Consider the following 17,542-nt stretch of genomic DNA (forward strand, 5'->3'; position numbering starts at 1 on the left):
AGTAGAGATAGAGCGCTGACAGCGTTAAACTAGGATGCTACTTAGTGTCTTTGCTAACTATGGTGCATTGTGCCAATTAACTAAAGCAAGAAGCCTTGGGCCCCTTACCAAGGTCAGTCTCCTAATAAGAGAGTGAGCCTGTCTTAAGAAACTGGGAGAAACTGGTCCTGCAGATGGACAAGAGCCAAGGAGCAACTGAGTCTGTGCAAAGACAAGAGGTCAACTAGCGGTGACGAGGAAGAGTCATCAATCTTCATGCCCACGACCTCCCGTGCTGCCCAGCGCTGAATAAACATACCTACTTTACAATCTCACTGATTGTGGAGTCCCTTTTCCGCAAGTCACTAGCAGCGGTTTCTTCCGCAGAGGTTTTCCCAGAGCCGCTTCAAAGCTTCCCTCGCGGAGCTGGGGCGTCGCAGGGGGTCGTCAAAGCACGCACGCGTGCACACACACACACACACACACACACACACACACACACACAGGCGTTGTTGTCCAAACAGAAAGTATTTACAACAAATTCGACAAGCGGTTTTCCTCTGCCAGCAGCAAATGCCTGAGGGCCCCTACAGCTTCACAAATCATAGCACAAAGAGCCTAAAGTTCCTCTAAAATTTAGGGAAATGATTCAAAATAGATCTGCTAGGGGAAAACGATCACTGGTGGCAGGGTACACAATACACGCGAGTCTCAGCTCTCCTCCGCAGGGTCAGTGCCCACGCCCAAGTGCGACGCTGATGGCACCCGAACATTTGCTGTAGCAGGCAGCAGAGCCAGCAGCTCAGGGGAGCAATTTTAAAAACCAGGAGGCACTTAAACCAACCCTTAATTGACCCAGTTACTGCAGGAGAGTCCCGACTACTCGCCCTGGAGTCCTACTGTCACCAGCAAAAAGCACCAACCAAAGCTTGGGGGAACTTTGGTACAGCACAAGAGAAGGGAGTGGGGGTAGCGTAGCCGTATCGCAGAGCTGCTGCTTTTCACACCATTTTATCATCCCTGATAATTGAAAGTAAGGCCGGGTGGGCTGACCCCACCACCACCACTCCTGGCAGCATGTTTGGTCCACAACGCTAGAATAATTATTTTGCTCCCTCCCGCCCCTACAGCTTCATCATCTGAAAAGATTACAGTCAAAACAATGGCATACACAAATAAAAGTCAAGAGTTGACATAGTAACTCCGGGATTTGGGTATCAACTGTCCGAGAAATCAGAACACCCAGGCTTCACAATGTGCCCAACATCGAGCTGTGCCAAGAGGGGGCGGAAGGAAGAAGCTTTCCGTTTAAGCCTTCAGAGCATCGCTCCATCACTATGTCAATTCACAGCCACCACAGCGTGCCGATGGACATCTTTCTGTGCCAAAAGAAACAAGTGCTTTGTCCTCTTGATATCAAAGGTAGCCACCTATAGTTACGGAACCATGCACAAGACCTTAACTCTGACCAGCAGGAAAACTTAGGACAACTGAGTGCAGATCCTGCCAATTTCTACCAGTTCCAACTGTGCTTTAAGTCTCATTGCAAAGCCTCAGTTAGAAAAAGGATCACCTCAGGGTATCCAACAAGAAGAAGAGTTGTTTTCTTTTTTTTTTTTTTTTTTTTTTTTTTTTTAATATACCATAGGACTATGCAGTTCAATCATCAATCATCTTGGAAAGCTCAAGGAGGAGGTCATCCTCATCCTTCCCTGGGTCCAAGTCGAGCTCGGCTTCCAGTATGCCGTCTGAGAGTTCCCAAAGTAGCATCTCTAAATCCTCGTCTACAGATACGGGCGTGTTGCCTGTGGAACTCAGCCGGCGTGTCCTTGCTTCTTCTAGCTGGGAAGAAGCTGAAGTCGAGCTTGAGAACTCCATTGGCTCCACGGATTCTGCCTGGCTTCCAAGATGTGCTTCAGGTCTTGGCAGAGCAAGGAAGAGAACAATCAGTATATGCCATTTCTTAACGGGAAATCCCTTTTCTGCAAACCGGCTCTTAAAACCGTAGCCAACCCCTCCTGCACTTCAATCTTACCCAGGGATTGTTATTCAATTAATCCAGGGCTACATTTAGAGCCCAATATATTAGCAGGTACATTTTTCAGTTTGGGGGTTTCTCTGTGAAGCCAGAGCACCCGGAGTCTAGCAGAGATGGTTCAATTTTTGTAGCAAGAGGCACTTTGCCACCTTGCTTAATTTTCCTGTAAAAATGTTAAGAAGTCTCCATCTGCAAATATCTGTTTACTAAGTTAGTCATTTTTCCCACGGCACACTCAGCAGAGTTTGCTCCCCACTACAGGAAGCTGATCTGCAGCCATCACTTCCCTCTGCTCTCCCTGCACTCTTGTCACCTTGTATGTTTGTTCGGGTGGCATTCTTGAGGACCAAAAGGCAGAGGACACTACTCATCATTTATCACCTCACGAGGAAGTAGAAGAACTTCACCTCATCCTCATTTAGGTATTCAGACAGAGCAAGAAGTCACTGGAAAGCTGTACCGACTTGCAGCATTTAAAGAAAGTAAGTCTAATTAAGCATTCCTGCTAGCTGCTAGAAAGTCATTTCACGTGACTTATTTATCTTATAAGATAAATAAGTGACTTATCCTCTGATGGATTTGGGCTTTAATTATCTCAGAACCCTCCTTTTTTCCCCACCTGTGACAGAACTTATGTTTCACTGGGGATATACACCGATTGAGAAAAAGAACAAGTTGTGGTCATCACCTGTTTTGGGGATTTTCTTCAAGTCTGGTGGCTGGGACGTGCTCCAGCGTGGCTGGAACAGCCTAGAAAGCAGCAAAACAGTGTTTAGGACTCATGGGTAAAAGATTCCTTACTAGCTTTTTCCTCCATGCTGCTTCTCCTCTGGCATTGCGGAGCCTTAGCCAAAATACAAAACCAAGGTGCTCCTGAAGAAAGTTAATATTCACTTGGAGGTTACTAATGATCTTGTGTCTTTTAAGAACACAGCATTAATGGACAAAATCCTCCACACCAGAGAAATCACAGAATCACAGAGGACTAAGTAAATAGTGCCATTAATCTAATAAATATGGAAGGGTACTACAAGAATTCTGTAGGCAGCTACTGGATTTAAAAGGAAACAGAAGGCCTGTAGAACATTTGAGTTTTCCATCTTTTCTCCTAGAGGAGGGTATAAATTTTACAAGGGATCCATTTCTGCATTAGCCCCTGTCCTTACCATAGCTGCTTTTTTGGCTGGAGGTCCCATTGTGTCAGCGTCGGAGGCAGTCCGTGGTTTCACAGCTGCTACAGCAGAGGGAAAACTGCCAGGTGCCTTACGTTTCAGTGCCTTCTTCTTGGGGGAAGCGACTTTCCCATCCCAAGGCTTCGCAAACATGTTAAAGTTGGCTAGAGTAAAAGGAAGAGAGAACTGATACAGTCTTGCTCTGCCTCATGAAAAATCCACGTTCTCTTCCTCATTTCCACGGCCCTTCTACACAGTTAACTGTATTTGGCCAGCAGAATTACACTGCCATTGCCTGGATTCTCAGCAATATCTTCCACATAGTAAACTCCGTCTACCAACAATCCATACAAAGGAACAAAGAAAGTGAATGGCTACAGTAAATCATAATCCAGGACGAGGGAAACTCAGACACAGAGCGATCCCAAGTGCAAGCAATACTCTAAGACGTTGTATGAAGTCTAGTAAGATTCACAAATGTTGACAGCTTTTGTATTCAAAGTCTTGCTCCCTCTAGGAAAGGAAAAGCAGCAGGTATAGTAAGACAAGAGAGTGTATGCAACTGTTGTACCAGCTTCCTCTCCCCTGCAGTGATGTCCCACAAAATTTATTAAGTTGTTCTACAAAATCCAAATTTGTAGAGTCATATTCTAGTCTCCCATTCCTGACCTAACGTCTGGCTGGCAGGAGAAGAAACGAAAGAAAGCTGGGTACTTGTTTTCTTTGTGTGTTTATTTCCTCGTGTCCCGTGAGACAGAGAGAAAGGCTACAATGTGCAGTGCATGCAGCCTTTAAGCCCTCCTTATCTCCCTCACACAATCTCATTTTACAAAGTTGATATAATGTTAACAACGAGGCCTTTGATCCTCTGTCATTTTTGACAGAAACTGGCCCCCCACATTAAGATGCTGATGCATGCTTTACAAACACATACACGTGTCAAGCTAAGCAACACATGCCAAAGAGGAAGGTGAACTTGAACTCAACACAGGGAGGACTTCATACCATAAACAGATGGCAGAAAAAAACAGAATACCAAAATTAGACTAAAAAGCCCCTCAATGTGTTAATTTTCTAGTGGGAAATACAGAATACCATCACGTAATTAACGAAAACAGACATGGTTGCACGTTCTGGCCCTTCTTTGCCTTTGAACTTTGTAGCCTTAAACTCTTTTATCCTCCGCATTGAAGGAAAAAGCAAAGCAGATCCTGAGCAAATGGAACTTGCTCAATATGGGAAGCACCTCACCGGGGCAGGTATTAAAGCATCTTATTACCTGATAGCTTTGTGTTCCATAACGATTTCTGCCCGGCTGGGGCAGGTCCAGGTTGTGCTGGGGGAGCTGGCACATTTCCTCCACTCTGCTGCATCCGCAGAGCTTTCTCGCGCTTTATTTCTTCCAGGGTTTTAACACGCACTTCTCCTTCTGGCTTGGCTTTACCTGCCGGCTCCTTCGACTGCACTTTGCTGGGCCCGGAAAGAGTGAGCACACTCTGCTTCTTGGGCTCACCCTCAATTTTTGCCCCTGCGCTGGGATCTTTGGTTTTACCATGCCATTCAGCCTGGGCTTTGGCTTGACTTTCTCGAAGAGCTCTCTCACGATGGATTTCCTCCAGTGTTTTCACATGGATCTCTCCCTTTGGCTTAGCAGCCTTCCCTGTCATCATCAAGAAATGAGAAGCACCAGCATTTAAAGAGAGTCCAACAATAGTTTAAGTCTCCAAAATTTGTCACAGTACTAAGGAAAACTAAGCCTGAGCGTTCCCAATAACCCATCTTAGGACAATAGCCTAACATTCTCCTCCTCCTCTGAGCCACTTGTTGTATTTTGAAGACCAGCCCTATCCAGAGAGAGTTGCTACACAGAAATGCTAGTTTACTTGATTACTTTTTCAGACTGCATTTCAAATTCCTGCTCCCGGCAGTGGCTCTATTCTAATTGTATATGATGGTTCACAGAAGCAGCTTAAAACCTTGACAAGGCACAAGCGGAAAATAAACACACACCTAGAGGCAGATTTCTGATAGTGGCTGTCAGAAGAGCTTCAGCACTCGAGCAAGAGGAACCAGTTCTTTGTTTTCATTTGAATTCCTTTTTAGGGCTGTATGAAAACGGTCTAAGTTCACGGAAAGGAAGAAGGAGAAAGTATATTTAATAGCCAGTTGTTACCTTTCGCAGTACTAGTCCGTTGAGAAGGTAATCCTAGTCTCTCCTTCACAGACTTGGGAACTTGAACTGCAAAACAGAAAAAGACCAAATTAGGGAGGCTGCATAAACGTCAACTTTGTGTTCACATTCGAAAACAAGGCAGGAAAGGTAACTTTGAATCCCGGTGATTAAGACCTCAGCCAACATGCAAAAAGAAACATCGCAGGAAAAGGACAAACAGAGAGCCTAAATACAAAACCCGTGAATCACATCCAGATGCCTGTTTAGTAGCTGTACCTCTCTTTGGTGCTTTGTCAGCATTTCCCGGAACCTCCACCTTCTTCCCCAGCCTTTCAGCAAGGCTGCGCTTCACGGGAAGGGCGCTTACATCAGCTTCAGACAGAGAAAACAAGGAATATTTTAAGAACATTTCTTTGCAGGAAGATTTGAGAACAGTCAACCACAAGCTTCTATTTTTCAAGCATATTTTCATAAAATTGCCTTTCAGCTGCTAAATGGTTTTTTTGCCATTTCTGCAGTCAACACAGATCTCCACTGCAACGCATTTTCCTCTCACACGTCAAAAATACTCTTCGATGCAGTCATATAGAGAAGGCGGCACCTAAATAACAGCTCATAAAAAGTTCTTACCCACGGAGGCTTTCCGTTTTCCTTGTTTCTCAGCAAGATCTAGTCGAACCACAGGTTCCTCCCCTAAAACAAAAGTAAAATTTTTCTATTTCATAGAGACCAGTAGCCAATAGAAATAGTATACTGTTAGCCCATGTCCAAAAAAACCCAGCAAGACACTGTTTTGACAGCTAAACCACACAAACTCATATTACAACTATAATTAACTTAGAAAAAGTATCCATAGTCTCAGTGTTTGCCTCAAATTCCAGCTGAATGTAGTCGAGAATGAATCTGAGTCTGCTTGACAGCTATACTTTGTGCAGAACAGAGCTGCATAAGCAAGCAGAATATTATTAGGTACAAATGCTGAGAAATATTCCTTTCTAAGGTGAATGTCTATGAGTAAAAGTACTTCTTCACTTCTTTCCCTTTCAAAGGAATTTGCACAACTCTAAACAATATAATTTATACACAGACTCCTATCGCACTACTGTCCACACGTGCCACTGTCAGCCTCTTTAAAGCTTCAGAAATTGCTTCTTACATAGCACTGTCCTCTAGAGCTCTTTCTTCTCGTTACTCTCCTGTTTTTCAGTTATCCCCCTATTTGCATACTGACACATTTTTTTCTTTCTCCTGCTACTGCACTTAACCTGAGCACCAAAGCTTTCCAGTACAACCAGGGACTTTCAGCATAAAAGCATGTTTTGAACAGAAGGCGGCAGCACCAGGAGGCTAACAGGGGTGAATTGCCTTCCTTCTTGCTTAACCTTCCAGTTTAGGAGTAATGAAATCAAAACAAAAGCATTAATTATTACCTTCCTCTGTAGACAGTGTCACAGTTCTCACCACTGTCCGGACATTTTCCTTTTCCGGAGCAGGAAAAATCATAGAATCGACGGGAGGAAGAGAAGATCTTGAAGGACCTTCTGCTCAGAGCAAGCAAAACATAAGGAAGTTTACCAAACAGAAAAAACTATCACGAAGAACAAAAAACTGTAATTATTCATTACTGTCAAACATACAGTGACCAGAGCATGCAAATAAGAGAGGTGACTAATTTGCCTCTGGTTGCCCTTGGAATTCCCATCTAGAATACCAGCTGGCTGAGAATCAGGTTGCTCGATGCCCCCAGCTAAACATGGAAGTCTATCCCTCAAGCAGCTCCCAGCCACCATCACCTGCCATTCTGAAGCCAATCAAATTTCACTTCTTTGGCAAATAGTTGGATTCACCAAAGCATAGCCAGCTACCCGGTATTACTGGAAGAATTTTTTTTTGAAAGAAAAATCATCACACAGGATGAAGGTGAAGAGGGTAAGAAAGTAGGGAATATTAACTCACCACCGTGTCTCTTAGTTTTTTCCTTCATTTTCTGCAATTTGATTTCTTCAAGTGTTTTTATTCCAAAATTCAGACCGTCCTCTGAAAACAGAAAACAGTTAATGAGACTAAGGCTTAGAGGCACTCACTGAGGACCACAGATCCTCAGGCTTCTTAGTGCTCAGGAACTTTCAGAAGTATTTAGAATAAACCCTGTCAACACTCCTCACAAGTGAAACAACCATAGAATCAATGGCATTTTGCCCCTCCTTTCACCCTTCAGGGTAAAAACTGTAGTTTTAATTTTAATCCATTTACGTGATATTAGATCCCTCTATCGTTAGATATGGCTTTCAACAGTGGTTGCCAGGCTGCACGTGCAGCCATTTAAACTCCATGCTGTGACCCTGTTTTGTTCTCCAAAAGGAAAGAAAAGGAGTTCAACTTTCTGACCCAATGGGCACATGATGGTATCAGGGAGAAATGAGATCATGGAAATAACCGAGTCCATTCAGCACCCCTACATTCTGTTGTGTTTTTACGCCACATTGCTTTTGAGTTAATTGTCAAGTTCTCCTTCCGATTTATCCTACTACAGGTGCTGGAATACCTTGTTTAGCAGTAGTAGCACTGGCTTTCCGAGTGGAAATCATCCGTAATCCATTTTGGCCTTCCTCAGCTGGTTGCTGGACGGGAGTTTTAGTTTCTTCTCCTTCCGCAGAAAGCTGGTCTGAAGGGGAAAAATCTATTCAGTTATGCATAGGCCAGATTGTTCGTGATTATGTAGCTCATGCAATGACACTTCAGTCCATGGTTCCTATAAAAAAGCTTTTTTTTTTTTTTTTTTTTTTTTTAATACAGCTACACTGACCTGATGAACTCGTAAGTAGACTACCCTAGGACAAAACATCTAGGACTCTAGATTCTCTCTGCAGCTTTAACTACTACACAACATATTACTCTTCAGACAAAAAAAAAGGAATTTCCTTCCTAGTTTCACATAGAGCTTTACACAACAGACCAACTAAAGCCAAGAGTGGTTCTAAGCTTTCCTCCAACATTTCAGGTTCTGTCCACTGACTGCCAGACAAAGCCACCAGTGACCTGACCAGACTGCCTGCCCTATCGCTAGTCAGACCTCAGGTCATCTGTGATTTATACATTGATTTACAGCACAAATTCCTTCCAAGAACCAAAGACTTACACAATCATTTACAGCACAAATTCCTTCCAAGAACCAAACCATGCTCACCATCATCATCTTCATCATCATCTGCAGCATTGATTACAACTGGAGGGTGTGTAGGGCTTGGGACATTTTCCAAGTTTTCCACTTTCATCACCCGCCTTAGCTATGGAGAGGGATTGGACTGGACAGAAAGTTTGTTTTGCTGCAGTGACATCTGAGCCACTTTCAAATCATCGTCCGCGGACTCAGGCGGACTTGGCAGTGTAGCTAGAGGAAGAGGAGGATCATCAGTAATATGGCAGTTTAAAACTTTGACCACAATGCACGAAGATGGTAGCTAAGGCAGATAACCTGCACAGACAATGAATTCAGCATCTCCTTTTGCCCATCCTGCCACTGTTTACACCGTGAACAATGACTTGCCTTCAAACAACAACACATCTCCCTACCACCCAGCAGAGGACGAAACAACAGAAAGCAAACTGCAAGGCAAATATCACACAAAGCAGAGAGAAGCTGAGCATGAAAGCAGAAAACAAATACCAGCAGTACAGCAGCAGTACACTCGGTTTAGCTGACCACCTAGGACTGCAGACCTTTTCCTGCACTCACAAATGGACGGTTACCTGACGTCTCCTACACTATTGGCACCCACTAAGTAATATGCAAAATTAATTCTTCAATACTTAAAGAAAAAGGACCTAAACTCACTCTTGCTTGGTGGTAAGAAGACTCCATCGATGTAACGTCCCTTTGCATGATGAAAAGCACAGTTGGCTTTCTGACAGCCTACTGGCTGCTTCTCCCAGTAGCAGGGAATCTCACCACGCTTTTTCTGAAGACAGAAAGAAAGACAAGCTCGTGATAACATGCACCTAAGGTTTGCAAAGAGATGCACAGTTCCAGGTCACGACAGCGATAGGGCTGTCACAATACAGTGCTGAAACATCATTCCAAAGGTCAGTTTATCACGGAAGTATAGTATTTCCGGGCATATTCACAAAGTTTGCAGAAGCTGTAACCACTATGCACGTTTAGCCCTGTCATCATTCAGTTTGAGAAGACAGGCACTCTCAGACATCAGTTTAGGGTGGGTTAAACTAATACACCTAGGATTATACTAGGATTATTCAGAGGGAAAAAGAACATCTTAAATTGCCTACGTTAACTCTATCCAGAACTACTTCTTGGAGACTTCGTTCTTCTGCACCTTTAACTTTCCCCACTGCTTCCTAGCCCAGGCAGCTAGAACAGCATTATCTGAAGGACTCCGGGACACAAGAGACCTGATAGATCATTATCAAGCCTGCTCTCAGGAGGCTAGTACAGCCTGTTTATTACCCCCCTGCTCCAGCAGGTTTTAGCAGTCTAGTTAGCGGTTATTCTGCATCTGTTGAGACAATACTGTCGGCGTCTAATAAAAGAAAATCTTGCTAAGACATACCTAAGGCATTGATTTTATTTCCCTCTCCTTCCTCCCACCCCCTCCCCTGCTAACAGAAACCAGTGTAATTCCAAAGCAAATGACTCTATCCTGCAAAAGCACAATCAGCACACCTACAGCACTGAAAAATGCTTTTGTTGATTTATTTTGAGAACACATCTTTAGGCACTCACGTCAATTTCCATGTGTCTGAATCGGCAGACATTCCTGAAACAACGACCCTCCTGCCACAGCGTGCAGACTGTCTCGTTCCCCAGAGCAGCTTCGCAGTGGCGGAAGGAACAGTTGTCTCCCTGTAACCAAAAGGAAACCAACAAGGAAAATATAGTACAGCCTCAAAAACGTCCATGCTACTGCCTCAGGTTGCTACGATTGAATTCAGAATCTATCTGGTTATCACGTTAACCAAAGACCAGTGTGCCTCCTCCTCCTACTCTACCCCTTCCTGAAAAAAATGAAAAAAAAAAAAAACCAACAAAAAAACAAAGCAAAGCAAAGCAAAAGAAACCCAGCCATACCTTGGTACAGGTAGAATAGAAATAGAAGTAGCAATCGTCTCCTTGTTTAGACATGCCGACAAGTTCTGATAACAAGCTCGGGTTCTCTCCACAGGGACTTCCTCTGCTCTTGGAGAGAGCTGTCTTCACCCTTGCTTGGGCTGAAAGTCTTCCACTGGCTTGTGATCAGTGAAATCTTCTTTTTAAAAGTAACCCTAAACAAAGTACCAACAAGTGAAAAATAATGAGTAACAAGCATTTTTCCAGCTTTCTTCTGTTCATCAAATTAGTCTCTTGAGGAGAGCAATGCCTTGAAATCAGCTGTTACGGGAACTAACACAATATTAAACTAAAGTTCTGTAAAGCTGCCAGGAGCTTTGTCAGCAAGTGTTCTCTTCCACGTCCTCAATAATATGCCTTGGAGCACACCTGGAAGCCTGAAAATGGAGTCACTTCTTCAAAAACCACCTGATCATACATGCAAGGCAATGATCAACTATGGCTACGAGTAACTTCTACAGAATGCAGTATGACGCATTAAATAGCATGTTCCAGTCACTGTGGGTCTTCGAGTTCACCTACCTGGACAACCTCAGCAAAGTTATTGATCTTCAAAGACTTCCAGTTAACTTCTCCTGGAGGCCGAACCAACACTGAATCCGTGAATTAATGATAAAGGGGTAGGAAGAATTTGCCTCCTCACTTTGCCAAGGGAGCCTCTCATCCACAATTCAAACATAGGATGTGCTTTTAAACAGCTTATAACTAATGGAGGAAGCAAGTCCATCTGAACACTCTCTCAGACTGGAGACAGCCAGGGTTAGTTAGCTCTTCAAAAAATAAAAACAAAAAAAAAAACCCCACAAAACAAAACAAAAACAAAAAAACCCAGTGCCTTTAGAGATGAACTCGTGATTCAAAGTGGCTGCAAAAATGAGGATCCATCTTCCACAGCCAGACAATTTGACTTTTTTTTTTTTTTTTAATTCAAAATTCAGTATGTTCCAATCTCTGGTCTTCAAGATTTCTTCACCTATTAAGAAAACACTAAAACCTTTCCCCATCTTTATTACCTGTACAGCAAAAAACACACCAGTGCATAGAAATACACAAATGTGCATACGCATACACACATATGTGTTTAGACACACACACGAGGAGTGAGTGATAGAAAGTTAGCGAGAGCGACAGTGGAAATCAGAAGTTTTGCCTTTTTGACACAGAGAGCGCGTAAAAACTCTCTCATTTTGAGGGAACTAGAAAAAAATGGAGGATCTACCAAATATTTTGATGAGTATGCCTTCGAGGCCAATGCTTTATACCATGAGTGATCTGGGGGCCAGCACACAAATATGCATACATATGTACATGCATACAGGATAAACATATCTATACACACAAGCGTGCACAGTATATGTTGTATGGTATCCATATGGAGAACAACTCGTAGCCCTGATCAGACACGTAGAGTTGCAATCAATTAACAGCAGGAAGACAGCAGATCAAGGATACAGCAAGCTTTGAGAGGCAGGGCAATGCTCACTTTGCCAGTGGCATGGCTGCATGATACCAAGAATTTTGAATTAGTTTGATTTTTTGGAAGCAATTTGTTTTCTTTCTGCGCTGTAGCAAATACCACAGGTTTGCCATCACGTGCTGTTCCCTAATCCATATATCCATCATCATCCATTGCTGCAAGATCATGAAAGGTTAGAAAAGATGACTTAGGTCCAATTTAACAGCCAATGATTTTTCAATGACCAGAGCTGCAACAGATTTTATTTAGCCACAAGCAGGTTTTTTTTTCTGATGTGAAGTCAGATATTTTGATTTTTTTTTAAGACACTAAATGTCATAAAACCTGCAACCAGACCAGATAAAGTTCAAATTAGAGTGATTCTGAATCCTTTCATTAAAATGCTGCACATTTCTGTGCAAATTATTTCTGACTCTTCTGGACAAAAGCGGATGAAATAGTTCTTACAAATTAATAATAAAAGGTTGGAACCTTTTACTCACACAAACACTAGTGAATTTTCCAGGAAGTATTATTTTGGCAGGGAATTTTCCCAAATCTAAAGTAAAGAGGGGAAAAGTTGGGTTCTCGTATTAGTTGTTGGTTTTGACTGCTTGACAAAGGGAATAAAAACAGTAGTTAAGTGCAAGGTTTCCTTCTCTTCTTTAGTATTGAGAGGAATCGTCACTTCCGACCTTTAGCACCTTCAGAAACACGCTTAGTGCCATGCAGATTCCTCTGCATCTACTTCTAAAAATTACTGGTGCTCCTTAGCATGGAAGTTGGACTTGAAATCTTTTCCAGACTGAGCTCTTTTGAATGCCCAAGGCGCTCATCATTTTGCTTGTTGCCTTCCATTTTCCTGAACAGACCCAGAACGCTGTTCAGGGTATGAATGGATCTGGTCTAAGGAATGGGAAGAAAGCAAAAACCAAGGATACCTCACAGCCCTAAATGCCATAAAAAGCAGTCTCATTTTAAAAAAGATCTCCAAAGCTTTTTTTTTTTTTTTAACTGACATCTGCCAATATGGCGATCCAAGTGCTGAACAGAAACCAACTGAACTAGCCCCTGAAAGCCTGAATAAAAATGAGTAACTCTGGTGCACTCAGCAGGTCTGTAATAGAAGTTGGCAAGATTTTTAGATTTCTTTTTTCTCCAGGGTGCTAGTAAAGTTTTTGCGTTACGAGATTTTGAAGTCTTTTTGTACAAAAGAATTACAGATGCACTACAGTCACGGTAGCTGGGGGTCTGGAAATACATGCCAACAAGTGTCATAAACTTTGCCTTTGCTGAAGGAAGATAACTAGTCCAAAGAAAACCTGCCTAGTTTGTTTTACAGGCTTGTCTTTCTCAGTATGGAACAAACTGACCTCCCTGGTCTAACTTTCCAGTTGGCTATTCTGCCTTTGTCCTGGAGAGAAGAGCAAGAAGGGAACAAAATATTTTTGCACTCCAAAAAATGCATTAGGGAAGGATTATCACACCTACCTAAGGGTAATTTCTTGTTTGTTTATAAAGCACAAAGTCTTCCTCTTGGACAGTCTCTGTTGCTGGCCTGTTTTGTGCCTTCCATTTATAATAAAGGTATTAAAGATGCTTACCCCGTTTTGGTGGTTTTTTTTTTTTTTAGAACAGTGTAAGCGGACAGTCGGATGACAAGCAAGAAAGAACAGCATAAACTCCTTGTTGTGACCCTGCTTTTTAATCACCCAGCATCAGCCTGGCTGCAAAACAGTCTCCGCTGATTTACCTGCTGTCCTGGTTCCAGTTAGGACAGAGTTAAGTAGCTCATAGTAGCTGGTAGGGTGCTATGTTTTGGATTAGGATGAGAAGAGCGCTGATAACATGCTGATGTTTTAATTGTTGCAGAGCAGTGTTTACACCAGGCCAAGGACTTTTCGGCTTCTCGCTCTGTCCTGCCAGCGAGCAGGCTGGGGGTGCAGCAGGAGCTGGGAGGGGACAGACCCAGGACAGCTGACCCAAACTGGCCAAAGGGGTATTCCATACCATCTGACGTCATGCTAAACAATATATAGGGGTGGCTGGCCGGGGTGGGGGGCCGGCTGCTCGGGAATAGGCTGGGCATCGGTCAGCGGGTGGTGAGCAATTGCATTGTGCATCACTTGTTTTCTTACACATTATTATTGTTAATACTATTACCATTATCACTATTATTATTATTATTGTTATTATTATTTTCCTGTCTTAATAAACTGTCTTTATCTCAACTCACAGGCTTCACTTTCCCGTTTCTCTCCCCCATCCCAGAGAGGGAGGGGGGAGGGTGAGCGAACGGCTGTGTGGTGTTTAGCTGCCAGCCGGGTTAAACCACAACACCTGCTTGTTAAAGCACCCCACAGGCTGCAAGTGTTGTGTGCTAGGTGTCAAACTATATTTAACGGTGCATAGGTAAACCATTCATCTTCCCATGGTCGAAGCACAGAACAGCCTCCTGCTAGCACAGCTCATCCTTGCTGTAACTGCTTTTAAACCTATTTGTTGGTAAGAAAAGAGCTCAGTACACCACCTTCACAGGGCAAAAATTCACATGGAAGAGCAGAAAAACCCAGAAGTGCTTCCTGAACTTCACGTTACCAACAGCACCATCGGATTTAGATCCTGGCCTGGCATCCAGGATGCACGGCCTGCAAGCACTGCTGCGATGTGGAAGTGCCAAGGCAGGTTTTTGGCCTGCCCTAAAACACTTTTTTTTTTTTTTTTTTCTTTAACAAACAATACAAAGAGTGTGCCAGGTATGCTGTAATGCCCGTGTGCCAGGTCAATAGAGGATATCCAAACAACAGAGGCGCTTCTCCTAATTTCCCGCGTGAAAACACTTTCACAGCGTTCTTTTCACGAAGAAACCCCTCTCTATCTTCTCCAATGCTCCAGGACCTGCTGCAGCTGCAGCAGCTGCGCTGGTACAACCCGCATCTTTGACAAATCTTTTCAACAGTTCTGCTTTACCTCGGCACAGTTGAGGTCACTCCTCTTCCTCTTCCAGCTGAGGAAGCAGCTTGCGGGCTCTGCCACACGGTCGGTGCAGAAGCGAAAGCTGGGAACACAGCAGTCAAACTCTCACTGCTAACGAAGCCACCAGGGCAGAGGGCTGACACAGACCCGCCAGAGGCGAACCGTACCCGCTCTCCCTCCCGGCTGCGAGGCTCGCCGCAGCAGCCCCGACCCGAAGCGCTCACAGTGCTTTGCTTGGTGATGTCACCGATGAGTCAGAGTCCCCAGATGAGCATCTGCCTTGCCACTCTTTAATGTTGGTGTTGTTTTTTGGTTGGTTGTTTGCTTGCTTTTGAAACTTATGCAGGTTATGGTAAACCTTCAGGTAAACCACAGATCAATGGGGAAGAAGTCCCACACGAGGGAAGGCCGTGCTTTTCTTCCAGGCAATGGCGCATGCTTTAACATGCTGCATTCAACAAAGAAGCTCTCTCCATTTTGCGCAGTGGCAACAGGCACGACTGCAACACACGCACGTGTAGGCAGCACCTGCAGGTCCCAAACCCTTAACCAATTTTTAGATAGCACCAATTTTTTATGTAGTTGCTTTCCCTTCATCCATAACCCCTTTTTTCCTTTCTTTGTATCGGGTGGCTCTCCTCCATTGTTCTCTCTGTCATTTTCCTCCCCAGTGTCTGAGCAGGCACTGGGAATCGTTTCCAGAGGAAGGGTACTGCTGAAGCTACAACATTTACTCTCAGGGAAAAGAGAGTATGTGAAAGAATACATACTTCCTTTCTTTTTCCTTTTTTTTTTTTTTAAATCTCTGAAATCAACGCTGCGGCCTGGCAGCAAATAACTATGGGAGTAATGATGATTCCTCATCCTCACTGTAACGTTGTAGTTAATGTCATAAAGAAGCAATTTCCCCAGACAGTGGCCATTTGAGATGGGAAGGGGCAGTAAGAGGAAGTTTTCCTTAGACTAGCTCTTCCCCCAGAACACCTCGCCATCCAGCAACAAATTCAATTCACCTGCTCCGCCTGATCAGTCAAACGCGCGTCCGACTCCAGCACACGCCACAGCGGTGGTTCTGACGTGGTTTGAGAATCACCTATCCGCAGAATATCTCGGGTTTGTACACTCAAATAACGCAGTCTTTTCCAAATAAGGCCCAGAGCTCACACTCCGAGTGCAGCCTAACAACACCAGAGGGCCGGTAGGCTAAACATTCCCATCCTGGCAACAGGACTGACCCGGGCAACAGTAAGCATCCCTTCTGCACTTTCATTGTGAACATCAGCATAAGGAAACAGAGACCTCCTCGATCCAAGTTTGAAGAAACAAACACAAAGGTCACCCAAGAGGGTTGTTTTCAGCAAACTAACGGAGAAATTAAGGTGACAACCGCGTGCATCCAGAGTTAGTCAGATCCCGAAGGCAGTTCCTTTGGGAAACGCAGGAGCAGCGCGCCAGATGACGGCTACCTTACAGCGCACCCCTCAGAGGCACTGCTACGAAAGGAAGGCAGAAGGTTGGAACTCAAAATAACTCGCAAGGCGGGTTAAGGGGGAAGCTTTAATTTCCTGAGCAGAACCTCCCCCCTGAAGGCAGCCCAGGGACTCTTTGCTTCCCTCGGAAGACGGCAGGGACGGAGGGACACAGGGCCAGATGGACGGCCAGACGGCCCAAAAGGCCTGAGCAAGGGCTGAGGAGCGGGAGGGAAGGGCAGGGCAAGGGGAAGGGCGGCCCTGGGCCTGACAGGGCACCTTGGGCCTAACCCCAGGCAGCAGCTCCCCGTCTCACAGGGCCCGCGGGGGGCTGCCTGTAACAGGAGATGCGGGCAGGTAAATTTTACAAGCACTGCATCACAAATACCCTGCAACACCTGAACTATTCACTGGGACAGCCTCCTTCCTCACCTCCTGAAAGCTCCAGCTGGCAAACCAAGGACAAAATGAAAGGCAGATGTGGAGGACCTCGTAAGATACTGTTTTGTTCCCTACGTGCCCACTGCTGGTGACACGTAATGCCTCCTGTTCCCAAACGACATCGGCACGTTACATCTTTACTACATGCTGAAAGGAACTCAGCAACTTGAACACAACTTAGAATTACCCATCCCGGCAGCAGGCTGTCCAGCTGAAGCTGCTTTAGCCAATCAAGTGTGTCATGCTGCCCCTCAAAGGTTTCTTCCTGGGAACGTCTGCTGTGACACTCCTGACGTATTACTTCTCGGAATGGCAGAACTGCGCTGGGTAGGCCCCACAGCAAGACTCGTATTTCTGTCCTTCCCTTTCAGGAAAGGATCTCCCACCTTGAATTTATTAATTTTCATGATGATGATACACAAATTGAAGTTCTGAAAAACTGAATGCTGATTAACAGATTTCTAGCACAGCCTGTGCATCAAAATTCATTTCTCTCCATTTAGGTAATCTTAGTTTCTGAGTTACAGTTACAGTCAAAATTTTTCTTCTTCGATTTTTTTCTTTTTCTTTTTTTTTTTTTTTTGTGATCAGAAAAACGAGGGGACTGGCTGTCCCAAGTCAGCCGGGGAACTTCTCTTTGGTCGATGCATCAAGGAACTCAGCTCTCTTGGGGAAACTTAAACAGAAAAGACAGATCTCCAAACGGATAAAAA

General features: G+C 44.3%; 2 protein-coding genes across 2 annotated transcripts; both read right to left on the minus strand.

Annotated features, from left to right (window-relative positions):
* Window positions 1-1,625: 1,625 nt before the first annotated feature.
* On the minus strand, window positions 1,626-16,527 carry LOC136789170 (zinc finger CCCH domain-containing protein 11A-like). The gene is made up of 5 exons (XM_066989146.1): window positions 14,284-16,527; window positions 10,449-13,696; window positions 10,104-10,223; window positions 9,198-9,321; window positions 1,626-8,753 (listed from the first exon to the last, which is right to left on the minus strand). The coding sequence occupies exons 2-5, from the start codon at window positions 10,500-10,502 to the stop codon at window positions 8,650-8,652; spliced, it is 402 nt and encodes a 133-aa protein (XP_066845247.1). The 5' UTR covers window positions 10,503-13,696; window positions 14,284-16,527; the 3' UTR covers window positions 1,626-8,649.
* Window positions 2,702-8,637, minus strand: LOC136789168 (zinc finger CCCH domain-containing protein 11A-like). The gene is made up of 9 exons (XM_066989145.1): window positions 8,550-8,637; window positions 7,908-8,027; window positions 7,319-7,399; window positions 5,993-6,055; window positions 5,639-5,734; window positions 5,363-5,428; window positions 4,634-4,849; window positions 3,184-3,353; window positions 2,702-2,767 (listed from the first exon to the last, which is right to left on the minus strand). The coding sequence occupies exons 1-9, from the start codon at window positions 8,635-8,637 to the stop codon at window positions 2,702-2,704; spliced, it is 966 nt and encodes a 321-aa protein (XP_066845246.1).
* Window positions 16,528-17,542: the final 1,015 nt, after the last annotated feature.

Source organism: Anser cygnoides, unplaced genomic scaffold (genome assembly GCF_040182565.1).
Source record: "Anser cygnoides isolate HZ-2024a breed goose unplaced genomic scaffold, Taihu_goose_T2T_genome scaffold_41_1, whole genome shotgun sequence".
Taxonomy (NCBI): domain Eukaryota; kingdom Metazoa; phylum Chordata; class Aves; order Anseriformes; family Anatidae; genus Anser; species Anser cygnoides.

Excerpts from the sequence above, each read along its gene's own strand:
- LOC136789168 (XM_066989145.1), bottom strand. The coding sequence starts at position 8,637 with ATGAAAGTGGAAAACTTGGAAAATGTCCCAAGCCCTACACACCCTCCA. Across the intron at positions 8,028-8,549 it reads TGATGATGAAGATGATGATG|ACCAGCTTTCTGCGGAAGGA; the intron begins GTGAGCATGGTT and ends TTTCCCCTTCAG. Across the intron at positions 4,850-5,362 it reads ACGGACTAGTACTGCGAAAG|GGAAGGCTGCTAAGCCAAAG; the intron begins GTAACAACTGGC and ends TGATGATGACAG.
- LOC136789170 (XM_066989146.1), bottom strand. The coding sequence starts at position 10,502 with ATGTCTAAACAAGGAGACGATTGCTACTTCTATTTCTATTCTACCTGT. Across the intron at positions 9,322-10,103 it reads TCAGACACATGGAAATTGAC|AAAAAGCGTGGTGAGATTCC; the intron begins GTGAGTGCCTAA and ends TTCTGTCTTCAG. Across the intron at positions 8,754-9,197 it reads CTTCTTACCACCAAGCAAGA|CTACACTGCCAAGTCCGCCT; the intron begins GTGAGTTTAGGT and ends CTCTTCCTCTAG.